Raw genomic sequence first — 20,965 nt, 5'->3', positions numbered from 1 at the left:
GTTACCCGCATGGCCATAACTCCGGTTCTACGATATTTTGACTGTTTTACTACTTTATTTTCCCATATCGTTTGTCCGTGAAATTTATATGTTTTTTTTATATATGTGATCTCCTACACCTAAAAGCCCAAATTTATCTTGCGTGTGCAACCCTCGTTTGTCAAATTGCTAGGGTCGTTGCTAATTCCACTTGCTGTTGAGAGCGGGTGTCAAAATATATATACATGTACTCTACTCTACCGATAAGCCCAAGTTTATCTTATGTGTGTAGCCCTCCATTTGTGAAATTACCAAGGTCGTTCCTAATTCGGCTTGCAGGTGAGAGTGGGAGTCAAATTATATATATATATATATATACACACACGATGTAGTTTCCTCCACCTGTAGATTTTGGGTTGGACATTTTGACACTGCTCATGTTTTCGAAACAAAGCAAGATATAAAGTCATGCAATTGTTCTCAATTTTCTTTCCTTTTGGCTGGCACAACGATCATTTTATTTAACACATTGCTCCTTCAACTTTCTTGTTTCTTGTTAATCCTAATCCCATTTTCTCTTTGTTAAGTGTAGGATTATGATTATCCCACTAAACTGTATCCTAAAGTTTAATGGATGATCATTCGTACAACGTTCTTCACTTGGCGTATGATTAAAACACGTAGTAATATATTGCCCTTTTTTAAACTGGTGTTTATGTGCTTGACCTATCTGTGTTGCTCAAGTGGGCTCTCCCAATGAGCCTATTTTACAACTTTGTGATTCTCTCATGTTAACAGTGGTTATTAAAAGAAAAATAAAGCCCATTAATCCAGGTTGATTCTTCTGTGGGTGAATTGCCCTTTGTGGTTGATGTTTATCTTTTTTTTTATTTTATAAATTTGATTTTGTGGTTCTAGAAATCTTCCTTTGAAACTGGGATGTTGGGTTCTATAAGTCCATTTTGATTATATGTCTTGCTTGTCAGCCACACTTACTCCTGTTAATTGGTACTCTCTCAAGAGCCCAAATTGCAAGAGCATATGCTCAGCTTTTGGCTTCTATTACTTATGATAAGTATAATATATAGAGATATGTTGACACCTAAATTTTGGCTAACCATTTATGAATTAATTGCATAGAAAATTAGAGATTAATCTTTATCTCATAAACAAAAAATAATATAATTGCATAGCATTTAGTTTTAAGAGTATTTATTAAATAGTTGCATTTGCATCGGACCGGTGGTGGAATGGCATGAATGATGCTCTAAGCTTAATCTAAGAATGGATTCACAAGTGCACAAAATTTGGCCAAGCCTATTGAAGACTATATAGACGAAATTTTAATTATGTATGCCAAGTTAACAAATCGGTCTTCAAATTGTTACTGAAATTTGATCACACTGATTTGCATATGTATTTGAGGAAGTGACTACAGAGAAAGAGGGCCAAATTGATTTTTGTGGATTGCCTGCAAAAATTTGGTCAAGAAACAATTGGAAAGTAGAGCGTTATCGGAGCAAGAATTGAGGAAAGAGGATTCACTCGAGCTGGTGGCTACAAACTTGCGGACAAAAGGGATTAAAGAAAGGAAAAAAAGGATTGGTCAGAAGACGTGGGTTCTTGAGAAATAACAAAAGAAGGAAAAGAATAAAAAATATATATTTCAATGCATCCGCAATTGAAAGCCGCATCGCGTTCTTTCCTCGAGGGCCCAATGTTGTTTTCATATAAAAAAGAATCATTACAAGACGAGGAGTGCCGACACAACATTGAATACATGGCCACATTGGGGGCCAGCCAATTCCATACACGGCCACATTGAGAGGCGACATATTGAAATACACGGCCATAGAGAGAGGGACGGCTAGAACACGGGAGAGAAGAGGTTTCGTCTTCAAGCCTGGCCACCTTCAACGGCCGTGCCCAAGTTCTCGTACCAGCAACGCCACTGCTGCAACCACACTTGGGACGTCATTCAGCCACCGAAGACGCCGCCTGCTTGCGTTGTTCCTGTCTTAGCTTGCGCCCGTCGACGTCGTTGGTCTGTCCCACGATGGCCCACTGCTCCACCTCATGACGGTCAGGCCCAACGACGTATGTGCTGCACTGAGCTTCGCCCGTTGTCGACGATGACTGCGGTTGCTTCTTCGATCCATCACTATCGTTGCTGCACGACAACCTGCAGAGACACAATCTGGACGACTCCAATAACTCTTGCGCACGTCCAAGCCATCTAGTTCGTTCCAAGCAGCACCGGCGAGCCTCTCTGCAGTGTTCCAGCTCCGATGAAATCCCAACGCACTCGCACCAGCAATGAGCTTGATTAGCCACCGAGAGCTCGACGGCCACCGAGCCTAGTCCCTCACAGTGGCGAAACACCAGCAAGCCCGCGACCCGCTTCTCTCTGTTTGGCAGGTTTGCTGTGAAACCACCGTCGAGTCCGCCATCATCCGCTGGTCCCGTTTTGGAAGCGAATCATCCGAACTAGGTAATTTTCTTCAGCCAAATTTGGTCTCAATATTTTATTACCTAAATTGGATTATTTGATGTTAATGTAATTTTGAGTGGTTTGGGCATTATCCGACTAGGATTTTATTGTGTATGAAATGAAATCGAATTACTAATTTGGGCCGTGAGACGACGGGTCATATTTTTAATTATGTTTGATTTTATTAGGGATAATGACACAAACAGTCCCTGAACTTTGTCCCAATGTACAATTTGGTTCCTAAACTTTTAATTTGTTCAATATAGTCCCTGAACTTTAACTTAATGTTCAATTTGGTCTCTGAACTTTTAATCTATTCAATATGATCCCTGGACTTTTGGTACATGTTCAATTTAATCTCTAAATTATATGAAAATGTTCAATGTAGTCCCTGAACTTGAAGGACTACATTGAACATTTTTATGTAGTTCAGGGATTAAATTGAATATGTACTAAAAGTACAGGGATCACATTGAACAGATTAAAAGTTCAGGGACCAAATTGAATATTAAGCTAAAGTTTATGGACTAAATTGAACAAATTAAATGTTCAGGGATCAAATTGTACATTTGGTCAAAGTCCAGGGACTGTTTGTATCATTTTCCCATTTTATTATCAAGTCGGGTAGGTGCTTCATTAAGATTGTGTTATCGTTAATTTGAGACGCGAGACGACGAATTATTTTTTTCGGATATCGTAATCTTTTATTTGAATCTTGGTGGATATCTTGGGCGATTCAATGTTATCTCTTCCTATTTTTGTGGATTGGAATTGATTTGTTTCCCGTTTAAAAAAAATACAAAAAATATCACCTGAAATAGGTTAGATTCCTTTTCTGAGAAAGTATCGCATGTTTAAGTTAGAATAATCATTTATTCGGAATTTAATAAATAAAAAACACAAAAATATATCCCATGCATCTCATATAGTTTGCATGTTAGGAAATTGCATGTCATGTAGATTAGACTTTATTTCAAAATAAAAGAAAATCCCAAAAAATGCTTTGATTGCTCTAGTGTGTTTCGTGTCTTTGTTTTCTTGTAATTCATTTGCTTTATTTATTGATTGTTATTTTTTTAAATGGTTGCAGACCCACATGATCACTCTCTGCATGTTAGTGTTTAAGTTAAAATCAATCCAAACTGCTTGCTAATTTTTTTTTTAAATTAAAAGAGAAAATGTACCGAAAGGGCATTAAAATAATTTAGTGTAACCAAGTCCTCGAATCTACAATCTCTAGTTAGTAAAAGTAAAGTAATCGTTCCATTACTTTGCTTGGATTTCTAATCGACCCACCATAAATCGATTAGTGGTGACTCTTGGATATAAATAATATGCATGTTTAAGAACTTAAACCTTAAGTCGCGAATTGGTATGTGCTTAGGAGAGCCCGAGCTAGATTTAGTCTTAGTAATCTATTAGTTAAACCTTAGGTGGTGCACCTTTGGGAAGGTCGTGACAAGATAGAACTGTAGATTCTTTCTGCCTTTATATCACATTACATGTCATGCATAATATATTCAATTGTCCTCGTAGAGACTTCTACCCATGGATCATCCATCACACCGTCATTAGAGAATCTTCGTTCCATTATTCGAGAATTTGGTACCTTTAGCTCTTCTGTTCCTAGCACTTCTGCTATGTCTGCCACTCGAAGTATTTCTGATTCATGGTTTTTTAATTCTGTTTGTTGCAATCACATGACATCCAACTCTACTTTATTTCAGTCTAAATCTTTCACTTCACGTGCACCTCTTATTCATATAGCCGATAACTCATAGAGGACAATTAGTCATACATGAAGCACTCTACATCTACATTATCTTTACCTAACACCTTTTTGGTTCCTAAACTCTCGCTAAACTTAATATCTATCGGACAATTGTGTGAACTTGATTTTGATATTCAGTTCTCTTCTCATGGTTGTCATGTGCAGGATCCTTAGATGGGACAGAAACTTGGGACGGGCCATAAAGTGGGGCGCCTCTTTGTGCTTGTTTCACTAAGATTCCGACCTCTTTTGATGGTTGTGCTGCTACAATGTCATCTGAAACTTGGCATTCTCGGTTATGTCATGTTTCTTTCTCTAGGTTAAGTGCCTTGATTTCAAGTGGTAATTTAGGTTTTGTTGACACTAGACATTTTGATTGTCTGCCTTTTAAGTTGGGAAAACATCATACTTTACTATTTTAGACTAGTGAATCACGTATTTCATGCTCCTTTTGATCTCATTCACTTTGACATTTGGGGACCATCTCCCACCCCCATCATGGGAATTCTTTTTCGAAATGGTACTATCATTCATCGTACTTGTCCCGACACTTCCCAGCAAAATGGTAGAGTAGAACGTAAACATAAGCATATTTTAGATGTTTTACGTACTCTTCTCGTCTCTACCTCTTGTCCTGACTAGTTTTGGGGGTAAGCTTGTTACATTGCGGTTTACACTATTAACCATACCTCATCACCCATTATAGGTAACATTTCTTCTTATGAGTGTTTGTATGGTAGTATCCCAAATTATAGTCTTCCTCTCCTTTGGTAGTGCTTGTTCTGTGAACCTTCTTTTGCATGAACGCATGAAATTAGAACCTCGTGCCCATTTATGTTGCTTTCTTGAGTATGGCATTGAGCATAAAGGGTATAGATGTTGAGATTCCGTTTCCAATCACCTTCGTGTGTCCCGTCATGTTACCTTTTGGGAACACAAGATTTTCTCTTCTGTTCGTCCCTTCGAAACCTCTGCTCATGTTCCCTTTTTTACCAATCCTTTAGTGGACTTGCTTCTAGAAGATACCACACTTCCATCCATCTCTGACACTTCTCTTCCAAAATTGTCTTCTCCTCGTCTTGATGCAGGGTCCCTGGCTACTAACATCTTGGTGGAACTGTGATGACGGACTCGCCAATCTTGAACCTTTTGGATCACATGTGGTGCGAATTATTTATGGCTCAAACCAAAGATTCCATAGCGGATACAAAACCATCATGTTAACAATTAGAGGGGGTCGCTAACATTGATTGTCCCTCCCTGTTCGATGTAGTACCCTAAAAAACCCACAACTTTAACTCCAATCCAAATTCTATCTTAAACTTTTTTATGTTTCATAAAAACCCAAACTTTAGGTCTTATTCCAATTCTACCATAAAAAAATTTTGTCTCATAAAAAACCCTCAACTTTAGGTCCAATCTCAATTCTACCATAAACTTTTTCTTTCTCATAAAAAACCACAAACTTTTACTTGAGTCTCATAACTACCCTCGTTAACCCTTTGACCAAAATTGCCCTTAGTGATCCTAAGTGGCATTTCAATGTCATTACTCTAGTTTTTCTCCAAATTTTAGATCCAAGAAGACGCCTTTTAGAGTTGAATTTTCCTGTCAGTCCAAACGACATCTTCTTGGATTTGAAATTAGAGTAAAACTAGAGCAATTAGGGTTACCTTTCTTCAATTGTTTTTTACTCTTAAGAGAGTCTTTCTTCCATCTTGTTTGGGGATCTTCGATTTTGCGATCAGTCTTCAATCTCTTGTGCTTGGGAATCTTCCATCTCTCGCATTTGGAGAGCTTGCGCTCGGGACACTCGGCATGAGACTCTGGACAACTTGCATTTGGAAGTTTTCCACATCTTGGTTGCCGATGAGAAATTTTGGATGGAGGGTTAATGAGGACAGATTTGGGACTCAAGTAAAAGTTGATTTTCTTATGAGACAAAAAAAGTTTAGACTACAATTGGGATTGGACCTAGAGTTGGGAGTTTATACAATGATTTAAAAGATTTGATTAAGTAATAAAAACACTTGATGGGATTAAGTAACGAAAGGGTTACTAATTAGTTCATTAAGTAGTAAGAATAATTGATGGTAAGTAGAATCTCACTATTTATATTGATAAAACGTACAAATAATTTGATCACAATTCCGTGTACGATAAGAAATTAATAATGCTAAGTTAATGTCAAACAACTTTTTATTTCTGTTTCAGCATTTAGAACTGTCAAACACTTAAGATTCAGTGCCTAAATTTTCAGCAATTACTTTTCAGTTTTATCAAACGAGTCCAAAGAGAAGTATGTTCAACACCATAGATTGTTCAAAATTAAAATTCATGTACTCACTCAACTTGGAGGAAGCAAGGATTCAAAGAGAGAACTTATGGAGGAAGGTCTCTTATTTGTATCACACACCTCAAGGGCTCAATTACATAGACATAGTGCGGGGCTAATTGCTCCAGCATGAAATCTGACTTTAGACGATTGGGAAAACAAATCAAAGCTGAGTTCCAATTCGACCACAAAGTAATCAAATTATCAAAATATTTGTTCTCGAAAGTGTTTTCGTGAAAACGGGTAAAGGCTTTTTGTTGGTGGTTTGGAATTAAGTAAAAGTAAACTCACCAAAATTTAAAATGTTATTCAAATTTAGACCCGGTAAAAATGGACCCGAATCTGACAACCTGCTCAAACCTGCCAGCCTAATTCCCTAAAAAACTCCAAACTTTAGGTTAAGTTCCAAATCAGTCCCGAACTTTGTTTTGTCTCAGAAAAAACTTCAAACTTTAGGTCCAGTCCCAAATCTGCCCCAAACTTCTTTTTGGGCAAAAGAACACTACAAGTGCCATAACTTGTGTACGGCGCTCACTTTGGTGCTATAAGTTTTTTTTGGATCACTTTAGTGCTAAAATTTTTGAAAAACGATCACTTAAGTGCCAACTCCGGTGCTGTACACAATTTTTCGCCGGAAATCCGACGTGGCATTTTTTTTATTAATTTCTGAAGCTGACGTGGCTCGCCGGAGATTGGCACTTAAGTGATCGTTTTTCAAAAATTTTAGCACTTAAATGATCGTTTTTAAAAAATTTTAGCACTTAAGTGATCGTTTTTCAAAAATTTTAGCACTGAAGTGATCCAAAAAAAACTTATGACACTTAAGTGATCGTTTTTCCTCCGACTTGGCACCAAAGTGATCCGAAAAAAAGTTATGGCACCAAAGTGATCTCCGTACACAAGTTATGGCACTTATAGTGTCCTTTTGCCCTTCTTTTTGTCTTAGAAAAAACCCCAAACTTTAAGTCTAGTTCCAAATCTGGCCCGAATTTTGTTTTGTGTAAAAAAATCACCAAATTTCAATCTATTTAAAAAAATCTACCCCTGTGATCTAGTTTCAACTTGACATGGCACTTCCACGTCGATAACAAATCCATATCAGCAAAGTAATTGGGCTTTTTTTTAGACAAAGAAAAGTTCGGGGCAAATTTGGACTAAACCTAAAGTTTGGGGTTTTTTAAGACCAAAAAAAGTTTTTTGGGGTGGATTTGTTATCGTCCCTAACTTTCACATCCTAGAACGATTTTATTTTGGAGAATTTCAACAATTTTTATTGGGTTAGATTTGTTATCTAGTGGAAATGCAACGTCGGTCCGTACCCATCGCCTCATTACTTTGCTGATATGGATTGTTATCGACGTGGAAATGACACGTCAAGTCGGGACTGGATCATGGGGTCAATTTGAAAATAGAATGAAATTTGGTGATTTTTTTTACACAAAACAAAATTGGGGCAAATTTGGGACTAAACTTAAAGTTTGGGGTTTTTTCTGAGAACAGAAAAAGTTTAGGACAGATTTGAGACTAGACCTAAAGTTTAATGTTTTTTCTAAGACAAAAAAATGTTTGGGGCAGATTTGGGACTTGACCTAAAATTGGGGGATTTTTAGGGAATTAGGCCTTGAAAAATAGGGTACTGGTGGACTTTGTGGCAACCCGCGAAAAAGAACCAAGTGAACCCAACTCGGACTTGAACATTTTCGGGTCGGGGTTTTTTTCCCTTTTTTTTTTTAAGTCAACTTGTTTCGATCCGGTTGACCCGACATATGAAGAATCTTTATTGTGTGCTTGAATCATCAATGGAATTTTGGAACAATCGGAATGTCATAATATTCGGTGTTGTTAGCTAATATATGTATAATATCCTAAAAAAGTATATAATTGATAATATTTTCTTATATGGGATAGATTAATCAAAATCATGATGCCATATATATTAAGATGTATTGTAAATTTGCTTGGCTAATTCATGTCATAATTTTTCTATTGGGTGCTTAAATGTGCGTACTAACTTAAATAAATATTGACAGATCTTCACATTTCTTCGTAATTTAATTTACAAGACAACTCTTTATATCTTTAACATTGCTCAATCTTGATATTTTTAACGTTCCTCAATTTCTTCGTAAGAAATTAAGGAACACGAAAAAGTAGTGAAAGTACATGAACGAAAAGTAAGGTCAGCGAACGAAAAGTAATAATTTGACGAGACATTAAATATGAGTATTTAAACATGAGATAGAGAGCCGTAGACTTATTAAATTAAAAGTGACGGGGGAAGGGGGGGATCAAATATTTACAAGAAGGTCAACCATTTTCGTTTCTAATTCACCATTTTCTTAGGAGTTTCTTCCTACGCGCCCCCTCGCATCGGTCGATGATGTTCCTCAGGCTTTGCGGGACCATAACTTGGAAATTCGCTTCACCAGCGCCTCCCAACATGCGAACATAATACTGCCGTTCCGTGCGAAACGCGTCCGCAACTTCTCTGATAGATGTCCAGCCGGCCCACAGTGAGGGACATGATCGGCTATTATAAGTAGCCTGAGCTTCCTCATCTTCTTGAACGAGTTTGCATGCAGAATCAAGTCTTCTACATCAACCTTGCCTAGTTTAATGGCTTCAATGGCATCTGTTCCCTGTTAGAGCGCAGTTAAAATGATTATGCATATTACAAGCACTTGAAACTAATAAGATATCTAGGCCGTTCCAAAAAAACAAGTCTAATTCTAACAATAACGTTTGAATTATGTTCGAAAATGTGCTGGCTTAAAAACTATTATGACACAAGCTGTTTCTAAATGAAGATATATCCATCTTATGATGAAAGGGAAAATGAGAGGACTTATACTAGGTTATATAACCGTCAACTTGACAATAGACACTGTCAGTTTAGAGAGAAAATTCACGAAGTACATGATAATTGTCTCAAACCCTAATTTCTTGCCTAAACCCTAATTGGCGAATATAAAAATTGCGTTTGCTTCTCTCCTGAGTATGCAATCTAAAGTTTTTTAAACCACATGTAAATGCGAAGTCCACAAAAAGATGATATGCTTACGTGTTCAAATTAATTTCTCTTTAGGACATGCTTAAACTTACTGAATTTTGCTTAACCACTTGTAGAGCATCCTCATGACGCCATATTCTGCTTCGCTTGCTGGGATTCTCAGAGCACTCTTGAGTTACAATTTGTCTACCCATTTCTTGAAGCAAATCATGCATCCATATTTTGTTATTTTCATCAATGTATACGAGTGACTTTTGAGTTAGAATTTCAATCCCACTATTGGCGAGGAGACCACATTGGTTTAAGGACTTGATGATCTCTTCTTTGTCATATTCATTAAGAAAACATGCGATGTCGAGAAAAATCGTCCTCTCGTTGGCCTCTAAGCCATCGATAACAATCCTCAGTACTTCATGAACCTTTCCATGAGGGATTTCTTTTAGTTGATCAAAAGCTCCTTGCCATTCCTTGACGCTTTTTCCATTTAAGAAAGAACCCATCACGATGAGTATGAAAGGAAGCCCTTTAGAAAAACTGGTGAAACAATTGGAGAGCATCTTATAATCACTTTTAGGATATCTTTCTCGGAATGCATTCCAACTGAAAAGCTCAAGAGCTTGATCATCATTCAACGCTCTTACCTTATAGATTTCCCAGCATAGACCGGTTAAGGTTTCGCCGTGTCGAGGGATCAAAATGACTCTACTTCCCAAGCCTAAGTTTATTGCATCTATCAGGTGGATGAGTGGCTCCGATAACCCTTCCACATCATCAAAGACCAATAAAACCCTCTTGTTGTGAAGCTTACTCCTCATCAAGTTCATTACTTCATGAATATCGTCACCAAGAATGTCACCGAAAAGCGTCTCCTGCATTTTGAGGAGGCCCTCTTGGCTCGATATATCCTTCATATTTGCGAGAAAGCAACTCCAATCAAATTGATCTGCAATTCGGTCGTACAAAGCTCTCACAAGTGTACTCCTTCCTATTCCCCAAATCCCGGAAATCCCCACGATTCGGACCTCCTCAACCTCTAATTGGAGTAAAGAGTACAAGGCTTGTACTTGAGAATCTAACCCAACTGGATGGAAAGCAAGCAGGTCTAAGTGTGAGCAGCTCAGTCTTCTTGATATTTTCTCCACAACGGATTGGATGAATTCAGCTTCAAGTCTGCAAATTGTCAACAACTAAAGGTGTGACTTTGGTTATTCGTGCTCGTAAAAAATGAAGAAAATATCAATAAGGTTATATTCTCCGAATCGTCCATCCGATCTAATTGGTAATTACTATCCAATATCCAATCCGGTATAATGGAAAATAGTGGCATGTGAGAGGTTGACATGTGCTCTCCTAATCGTGGCACATCTCCCTCTCCTTCATGTTTTGATTTCCTTCTTTTCTTTCTTCTTATTTTTGGGAAAAAAAAACCCCTTTCTAATACTTTTCAGTTGATTGGAAATGATACAGATCTCTAGTTTGCATATGTCACGCCTTTTTTGAAAATATTGACTATACTATTCTCGAAAAAATCATGTTAATTATGAGAATAAAATATTCAAACATGCCTCCCTCCACTTTTAACATAAAAGTATGTTGATCAGACATCCCAATTTTACATGTGTCGATCTATGCCATTTGAACTATCTCAACAAAATATCCATGAAGATTAATAACTTATAATCATGACCCACGTCGTTGATGAAAAGTTTTCGTTCAATTTTATGTTAACGTCAATTAAAATTTGACTTAAGTGTCAAGATTATATCTGTTGGATTATTTTAAATATTGAAGATCATTCTATAACTATTTGAAAGTTAGGCAAATACATTTTTTTCCACTAATTGTAACTCTTCATGAGGAAACACTCCAATAACTACTTCATAAATCTAAATAAGTCAATATATGAAACACTAAACGATAACTGCTTTTCTTGAGATTTAGTATAGCCACTATGGAAAAGAATATGCAATGGCTGGACATCCGAGAGCCATACACCAATGCGAATTTCATCTTTATGTTTAACTAAATATCTAAATAAGTCAATATATAAAAGTTGACCGATGTAACAATCAAGTATAATTCGAGAGTTATTTCCATTAATCTGTATCATGAGCCATTTCTCCGTGCATATGATGGATCTGTTAGGCTAGTACTCTAGTATTACAATCATCAGATTGATCTGAAAATGGGAGCACCCGAATTTCATCTTGTTGTTCGTTTTGAACAAGGAGTGATGGAGGAAGCACTAGACAAGATTAACCCTTCATCTGCAATTGACTCAATCATGAACAGTTTCATGAAATGTCTTTTAGTTTCTATTCATTATGTCTGAATTAGTTTTGGAATAGGAGTGAAATTTTTGAAAAATAAAATTTCACAGCGCATAATCATATGGATATACAAGGGAAATTTTTCACGTTTTATCCTTAAAAAAAACTATGCTAAATTTGAGGTCAACATTCCAAAGTTAGCAATTTTTGGTTATGCATGCACGTACAAAATGTTATAGATATGTCACAAACAAGAGAAAATCTTTTGGCTAATCGTTTAAGCAACGGATTAAAAGAAGAGGGATTGAAATAAGTCGATAAAAAGCATTCTCTATGCTCATCGAAAAAGATGTTCTACTATAGAAAGCTTCTTGGCCAAAAAAGGAAATTATATAGAAAGTTGAGAGAGAGAGAGAGAGAGAGAGACCAGGCAATAAAAAAAGAAATAGAAGAGAAACAAAGTGGAGGCTGAACTTTCTTTCAAACCCTAGCTATGTACCACAGTCCAAACAATACAAAGACTGACAAGAAGTTCTTTTTCTTTTCGTTTTTGTATTTGACAGATATATCATTCCATAGGGGAGAGTTTTGGTGGTGAAGGGAAGGGTTGCATCACTGCTAGGGTTTACCCTGTATTGGCCGTGAAAGATGTCTGGACTAGCCCATCTTCGTTCTCTTTAATATTAACGAAAAGAAAGCATGGGACTTCTGATAACCTCCTATAGAAAAAGAAGCTCATATGCTTTAGAATTCACCCATTCAATAATGGGACTCAGAGCAAGTAAGGGAAATGATGCAAGAAGGAAATTGGCAACGGCGAAAATCATTGATCACTAGAGATTTCTTTATGCTTGAGGGAAGAAGCGAGGGGAATAAACTTGTTTGTTTAGTTATGAAATATAAAATGCGAAATGAGGGTTAAAACTGGAAAAAAGGGACATCCATCATTTCTTTTTCTTCTCCTTTAATGTTCAACAGAAGGTTATCTATCGTTTTATTTAGCTGAACACTTCTAATTTGCTATGTATGGAGGAAAGCAGCATCTGCTAAAACATGTCGAGGGTAATATCTGATAAACGGTAAAAGAAAAGGTTTCTTTCTAGAAGATAACAGACGGTGTCAACGAGTGCAACTTGAACAATCATAATAACACAAAACACCGTTTCTTTTTTCCCGCCAGCTGTTTTTTCGAAAATGTATCCGAAAAGATACTGCAATGTCGATGTTAAGGCTATTTGATGAGCCAAACAATGGAGTCGGAGTCCTCTTCTAGGAAAGTTCAATTCCCAGTAAAAGGGTTCCAAACATTTCCAATTATTCGTACTTCCCATAGACCAAATGATTGGGCTTTAAGAGCAAGTTTTGTTGTTTCCTGGACAAAATAAGCAACTTCCTTCAGGAATCCTCTCAAGCAAGCACTAAAAAAGAGAGAGAGAGAGACTAATTACCTGTTTCTGAGAGACCAACCGGTGAGATTGCCGGCTTTTCGGAGAGCGTTTCTCCACCTCTGGACCTTGTCGGCATTCTCTTGCCTGAAACACTTCTCACTTTGGCCAATCCGCTTGAATGGTCCAGATTGCTCGCGCATCTCTCGGGGGTCGACATCCACAAAAATGAGGAACACCAGCTGGCCTATAGTTTCCTTGCACTCTAGGATCTTATCCAGCTCCTCCAGGCACCACGGCGAGGAGGCGTAGGTCTGAGAGATGACGACGATGGCGCTCCTCGACTGCTTGATCGCTTTGTTGATTGCTGGTGCAATCTCTAGTCCTCTTTCCAGATTGAGGTCGACAAAGGCCCTTATCTTGTTCCGCTTGAGGGCATCGTGGAGATGGCTCACAAAGTTGCGCGTGTCAGCCTGTTTATAACTGATGAATGTATCGTGAGCGCACCGAGGGATGGAGGAGGGGGGCAAGAAGAGCTGTGGTCTGGCTGTGAGGCTATGTTTGAGACAAGAGAAGTGGAGTGGAAAGAAAGAGGGCAAAGAGATGGGAGGGGATTGCAGTTGGAATTGTGATGCTCTCTTGTTTGGCCAAGTTGGATTGCAGTTGGAATTGTGACACAATGGAGGAGGAAGAAAGGGAGGGAAAAAGTTGCTGTTGAGTTGGCCAAGTTGGATCATCATCTTACTAGAATATGCCATTCAAACACCCCCAAGAATCAAAGTAAAGCGAGAGCTGTACCGAGTTCTTTCACATTGCAAGCTCCCTTGACCTATTTATAATGGATATTAAAACTCTGAGCGCCCACGCACGCACGCACGCACGCACGCTGGTGTCATATCGTTTCTTTTTGTCCATTTGCCCACCTGTCCGGTTTATCGGACCCCTCACTTTTATGTGTAATAGTGAAGTAGACTATGTACAAGCAAGCGTGAGATAGAGAGATTTTTTTCTTCGTCTTTTTCCAAGAAAAATTTACTAGAAGAATATTTTAGAATTTCCAAACAGCCATAAACATCATAAATTTATCCCACTTTTTTGACAATGTGCTCACCGGCCACTTTTTCGGAGCGCCACCCTTCGCTTTTTGCCCAGGCCCGGGGGCACATTTGTTCCAAGGTGACACAGCCTTCACTCCCCTTACAAATTGTAATATAAACGTCTATCATGATGGTTATGACTTTGATCTTGGGCTTTTTGTGGGTGGTTTACACAAACACGGAGGGAGTGATTTGAAACCACTGTCACTATTAAATAAGACGTTCTATACTTCCATATTCTGTCACTTCCCCTCACGCGTAAATAATATTGTTTGCCTAAAACTATAGTGTGGAAATATGTAATGGAGACTGGAGAGGCAAATAGAGGCATGTAAAGATTTGAACTCGGTACCTCGCTTGATGAGATTTTCAAAAAGTTTAAGCTGTTAGATTAAGGCGTGATTTAATATTAAAATCTTTTAGGTTAAATTTTTAGAAGTTCCACAAAATCTCACTTGCAGGTTTGGGAGACCACATGTATATAATAAGCATATGAATCCCTTGTCAAGTGGTGCGAGATATTTCAACACCCATCTCACATGCAAGGCGGACTAAGAATGGCACGTGAAATTTGACTAACGGGGTGGACGTACACGCGAGAGGGGCAAAAAAAACCAGGCTCTGATTCCATGATAAAAATAATGGGAAAGGGAGAATTGTGTGATTTTTGTATATACAATAATGAGGAATACATGAGCCTATTTATAGGTTTTACAAAATAAAGATCTAAAGTAATAGAATATTACAATAGCAATTACAATTTAGGATTAATCAAGGATATGGACGAGCAAAGTAAGCTAATGAACAATCTTTAAGAGATATTATCAAGGGAGATATATAGAATTTCTAGATATATCTTTAACATGCTCCAAGCTGTGACATCCATCATTTCCCCTAAAAGTTGTAATATAAGCGTCTATTATGATGGTTATGTTGGGTTCATCAACGAAAAACAACGCAGCGGAATATAGAACCCTAAACAGGATCCATGTGTATATTGAAATTGAAAAGGAATTTTGAAACGTACCTTTTGCAGATCGAAGATAAATCGGCAACCGATTGTGTCTAGATTAGCACCCCAAGTGTTGCGCTTCTACCGGTATCCACACACACGAACGGATTTCTCCAACGATCCACGTGCTAGCGAAAGATCTTGAAGTTCATTTTTCTTGAACGCCTTTTGATTTTCGATACTTTGTCGAAAAACCCTAGATAGAGAACAATTCTCTATCTATTTATACAGCCTCATTATCTAGCGGAATTAAGAGAAGTGGGCCAAGCGATTTGGGCCCGCCAAACCGTCCACCTTCAATCGTACATTTAATCGTTATCTCATAACGCGCACGACCGCGTAGATAATTTAAATAAGAGAATAAATTAAAATCTACTTCTTAAGTATATCAAGGCGCACAGAAAATATTAAGTACGTTCGCTATTGTGTGCGACCCTGTAGGTTCACTAAACATTAGCAGTGTGCTCAAAACTCTTTTTGGCCCACAAGTCATAAGCGGTCTCTAGCAAGACATTATGACTACCTAAGTATAGTGAAGGTCGATTTTTCGACACAACCTAATCCACAACTAATATTAGAGTATCAACCTTGATTGATTCCTAGGGCAGACCACTAACAATCTCCCACTTGCACTAGAACCAATCATATAAACTAAGTCCCTTTGTTACTTGATTTCCGAGTTAAGCATAAGGCAGGACAAGTGTCATCCTTATATAGCTTAAACTCATTTTCCCGATACCGCAGTTAGACTGTCAAAACAAGTAGTTGACTCTTCAACTCACTTGAGCATGGCCATGCATTTCACAGTCTCAACTCTACGGGAGGCTAGCAAATCATACCCTCGTTATATGAGAGGGACAAATCCCATCTTGTCTACTCACATCACTCAGCACGATTCATGACATGCTCAGCCATTACCTTTATAATCACCTTTTACGGCTGATGTTTGACAATGTTAAATCATGCCAATCCACGTCTAGGAAACCATGGCAGACTCAGGTCAAAGGACTATACTCTATAGTTGTGATGAGAAATACTGATGACATTATATAACAATCCTACAGTATTCTCATAGTGGGTCTGTCCAATACAATGTTCTCCAACATGTATTCCATGTGATCAACTTTATATCTCTATATTCATAACCCGTGAAACTTGATCATCAGTTGACTCACATGCTAGTCTCAAACACCATTTACTTCCCAATGCACAATGGCAATTGACTAGGGACATTTAGAATATTAATATCCATTCTATTAATAGAGTTTCACGATCAAATCACGTATTTGATTATCTATTAAGGATATTCAATATTCAGGGGATAAAGATTTCGCATTCAACTATATACTCAAATTAAATAGAAATCAAATATAATATATATTTTATTAATGAACAATGAAAATGTATATCGCATATACTCCCACTCACATCAACACCAATCACTAATGTGTCTAAGGCCTAAAGCGTTACAATGACGCTCATGCTTAGGTTGTGGAAGAGCCTTCGTCAACGGATCAGCTGTATTTAACTCCGTTGCAACTTTGCACATCTTGACATCACCTCTTTCAATGAATTCTCGAATGAGATGATATTTCCTGAGTATGTGTTTGGTCTTCTGATGAGACCTAGGTTCTTTACCCAAAGCTATGGCCCATTACTGTCACAATAGAGGTCCACTGGAATCGAACTAGTGGGACTGATTCCCAGTTCTTCTATGAACTTTCGAATCCAAACAGCTTCCTTTGATGCTTCTGAAGCAGCAATATACTCAGCTTCTGTCGTAGAATCTGCAAGAGTGTCCTGCTTGGAACTCTTCCAGCACACCGCTCCACCGTTCACGCAAAAGACAAAACCTGACTGCGATCGAAGATCGTCTTTGTCGGTTTGGAAACTAACATCAGTGTAACCACTTACAGTGATCTGTTCCTCATCTCCATAGACTAAGAATAAATCCTTAGTTCTTCTCAAGTACTTAAGGATATTTTTTACAGCAATCCAGTGAGGTTCCCCTGGATCTGACCGGTATCTACTTGTCATACTCAATGCATAAGCAACATCGAGATGAGTGCACAACATAGCATACATGATGGATCCCACAGCTGATGCATAAGGAATCCTACTCATGCGGTCTCGCTTATCTTGTGTTGAAGGACACTGAGTCTTGCTAAGACTTATGCCATGTGTCATCGGGAGAAAACCTTTCTTGGAGTCTTGCATATTAAACCTATTGATGACTTTGTCAACATATGTACTTTGACTCAGTCCAATAAGTCTCTTAGATTTATCTCTATAGATCCTGATCCCCAAGATATAGTTTGCTTCTCCCATGTCCTTCATGGAGAAAAATTTTCCTAGCGATGTCTTAATTGACTGAAGCATAGGAATGTCGTTTCCAATGAGTAGTATGTCATCCACATACAACACTAGAAACACAATTGCACTCCCACTAGACTTCTTGTATACACAAGCTTCTTCTTTGTTTCTGACGAAGCCAAACTCTTTGACAGTTTCATCGAAATGAATATTCCAGCTCCGTGATGCCTGCTTCAATCCATAAATAGAACGTTGAAGCTTGCATATCTTCCCAGTGTTATCTGGTGATGTAAAGCCTTCAAGTTGTGTCATATACACATCCTCCTCTAGTTTTCCGTTAAGGAAAGCTGTCTTTACATCTATTTGCCATATCTCATAGTCATAATATGCAGCAAGCGCTAGGATAATCCGAATGGACTTAAGCATGGCCACTGGCGAAAAGGTCTTGTCATAGTCAATACCATGAGTTTGTTTGAAACCTTTAGCTACTAGCCGTGCCTTATAGATGTGAACATTTCCATCCATATCAGTTTTCTTCTTGGAAACCCACTTGCACCTTATAGGTTTGACACCTTCGGGTGGATCAATCAAAGTCCAAACTTTGTTTTGATACATTGAGTCCATTTCGGATTTCTTGGCCTGAAGCCATTTATCGGAGTCTGGGCCCATCATAGCTTCTGTATAGGTCGTGGATTCGTCATTTTCTATTAACAATAGATGACGGTGTTCTGTCACGTGAAAACCATATCTCATAGGCTCACGATGTGTTCTTTCAAACCTACAAACTATAGGTGCCACTGGAGTAGACTCTACAACTCTTTGTAGATCTAATTGAGGTTCCTCATGAACTGGAACACCCTCTTATGGCACAATAACTTCTTTGAGGTTTACCTTACTCCCACTGGTTCCTTTAGTAAGAAACTCTTTCTCTAAAAAGACACCATTTCGAGCAACAAACACTTTGTTCTCTGATGGATTGTAAAAGTAATATCCTTTCGTTTCTTTAGGATATCCCACAAAGAAGCATTTATCAGATTTGGGTCCAAGCTTATCAGAAAGTAAACGTTTTACATAGGCTTCACAACCCCAAATCTTTAGAAAAGACATACTAGGAACTTTTCCTGTCCACATCTCATATGGTGTCTTCTCTACAGCTTTTGATGGACTTTTATTTAGTGTAAACGCAGCTGTCTCGAGTGCATATCCCCAGAAAGATAATGAAAGATCTGAATGACTCATCATTGATCGAACCATGTCTAACAAAGTTCGATTTCTCCTCTCAGAGACACCATTCCACTGTGGTGTTCCAGGAGGAGAGAGCTGTGAAACAATTCCACACTCTTTGAGATGACCATTGAACTCTTGGCTTAAATATTCTCCTCCTCGATCAGATCGAAGAGCCTTGATATTCTTGCCAAGTTGATTCTGTACTTCATTCTGAAATTCCTTGAACTTTTCAAAAGAGTCGGATTTATGTTTCATCAAGTAAACATATCCATATCTACTGAAATCATCAGTAAATGTAATGAAGTACTGAAAACCTCCTCTGGCTGTAGAACTTAGTGGTCCACACACATCAGTATGTATAAGGGCCAATAATTCTTTTGTCCTCTCACTCTGATTAGTAAAAGGAGCTTTTGTCATTTTTCCAACTAAACAAGATTCACATGTATCAAATGATTCAAAATCAAATGAATTTAATAGTCCATCGCTATGAAGCTTGTGAATTCGTTTCTCGTTTATGTGGCCTAATCGACAATGCCATAGGTAGGTTGGATTCAAATCATTAGATTTAAACCTTTTTGTATTTATATTATAGATTGGCACATCAAGATTTAGAACATATATCCCATTCACAATATGGGCGCTACCATAAAATAATCCATTAAGATAAAACGAACAACTATTGTTCTTTATATCAAAATAGAAACCTTCCTTGTCCAAACAAGAAACAGAAATAATATTCCTGCGTATAGCAGGTACATAGTAGCAATTATTCAGTTCTAAAATCATGCCAGAAGGTAAAGCTACATCATATGTTCCTACGGCTAATGCAGCAACTCTTGCTCCATTTCCAACTCGTAGTTATACTTCACCTTTTGCAAGTGTTCTACTTCGTTTTAGTCCCTGCACATTCATACAAATGTGAGTACCACAACCGGTATCCAATACCCATGAAGTAGAACTAGTAGTAACATTTACTTCTATAACATAAATACCTGAATCGGAAGTGTCACTTCCCTTTTTCTTCAGATCCTCCAAATATTTCTTGCAATTCCTCTTCCAATGTCCATTCTCACCACAATGGAAGCATATAGCATCAGCAGTCGGACCCGGTTTGGTCTTGGATTTGGGTTTGGGCTTAGTGCCCTTGCCCCTACCCTTGACCTTACCTGGCTTCTTAAAGCCTTTCCCCTTTTGAACCATGAGAACATTAGGGGTAGGGTCCTTCTTGATATCTGCTCAGCAGTTTTGAGCATCCATGCAGTTCAGTCAAAGACTTATTTAGATTATGCATGTTATAGTTCATAATAAACGTGTCATAATCTTGAGGCAATGACTGAAGAATAATGTCAGTAGCCAACTCTTGGCTAATGGGAGAGCCCAGCCGCTCTAGGTTTTCAATATAACCTATCATCTTTATGACATGTGGGCTAACTGAGCTCCCACTTGCTAGTTTGCACTCAATTAAGGTCTTTACAGTTTGGTACCTTTCAGTGCGTGCCTGCTCCTGAAACAAATTTTTCAGGTTCATGATCATATCATAGGCATCCACGTTCTCAAACTGCTTCTGAAGGTCTGAGTTCATGGTAGCTAACATTAGACATGATGCATCCAATGCATCATCTTTATGTTTATGATAAGCATTCCTTTCAGCATGGGGAGCGTTGGAAGGAGGTGCCTTCTGAGGGAGTGGTTTCTCCAGGACATAATCCTTTTTCTCCTGCTTGAGAACAATTCTCAAGCTTCTATACCAGTCCACCAAGTTTAAACCATTCAATTTGTCCTTCTCAAGGACAGATCGCAGTGAAAAGTGTGATGCAGAGCTATTTGCCATTATCTACAACAAATATGCAAAGTGAATTGTTCATTAATATTATTTATAATAAACTCCCACTATACTTTTAAAACATGTGTCCCAATAAGTATAGTGGACCAAGATCCATATTTTACCAAGACTCGAGTAAACTTTGGCTTACCGCTCAAGACTAAGTTATTTAGGTAGACAACTCTTTGTCAATTGTATCGAATACAACTCTTGGTTCTTGGGGTTGACATCTCATATCTTATCCCCAAACACT

General features: G+C 38.1%; 2 protein-coding genes across 2 annotated transcripts in view; both read right to left on the bottom strand.

The window, feature by feature from the left end:
- Positions 1 to 1,953: 1,953 nt before the first annotated feature.
- LOC115687750 (TMV resistance protein N-like) lies at positions 1,954 to 10,086 on the bottom strand. Its single transcript, XM_056307562.1, has 3 exons — positions 9,679 to 10,086; positions 8,980 to 9,215; positions 1,954 to 2,161 (listed from the first exon to the last, which is right to left on the bottom strand). Exons 1-3 carry the CDS (start codon positions 10,084 to 10,086, stop codon positions 1,954 to 1,956), a joined length of 852 nt encoding a protein of 283 aa, XP_056163537.1.
- Positions 10,087 to 10,111: 25 nt separating this feature from the next.
- Positions 10,112 to 20,965, bottom strand: part of LOC130136937 (disease resistance protein RPV1-like) — a 34,505-nt gene continuing 23,651 nt past the window's right edge. The window contains exons 3-5 of the mRNA XM_056307561.1: positions 13,305 to 13,788; positions 10,228 to 10,756; positions 10,112 to 10,120 (exon numbers count right to left, since the gene is read on the bottom strand). Of these exons, the coding sequence (XP_056163536.1) occupies positions 10,112 to 10,120; positions 10,228 to 10,756; positions 13,305 to 13,788 (1,022 nt within the window). The remainder of the gene's footprint in view (positions 10,121 to 10,227; positions 10,757 to 13,304; positions 13,789 to 20,965) is intronic.

Source organism: Syzygium oleosum, unplaced genomic scaffold (genome assembly GCF_021117445.2).
Source record: "Syzygium oleosum isolate NSW1041296 unplaced genomic scaffold, Sole_v2.1 Sole_v2.55, whole genome shotgun sequence".
Taxonomy (NCBI): domain Eukaryota; kingdom Viridiplantae; phylum Streptophyta; class Magnoliopsida; order Myrtales; family Myrtaceae; genus Syzygium; species Syzygium oleosum.
This window is presented reverse-complemented; position numbering and strand designations above follow the sequence as displayed.

Bases quoted from the DNA above. Each gene is read 5' to 3' on its own strand.
- LOC115687750 (XM_056307562.1), bottom strand. From the start codon at position 10,086: ATGGGTTCTTTCTTAAATGGAAAAAGCGTCAAGGAATGGCAAGGAGCT. The intron at 9,216-9,678 runs GTAAGTTTAAGC...GCGCTCTAACAG, and splicing joins AAGTGGTTAAGCAAAATTCA to GGAACAGATGCCATTGAAGC. The intron at 2,162-8,979 runs GTCCCGCAAAGC...GTGTCTCTGCAG, and splicing joins AAGCGAATTTCCAAGTTATG to GTTGTCGTGCAGCAACGATA.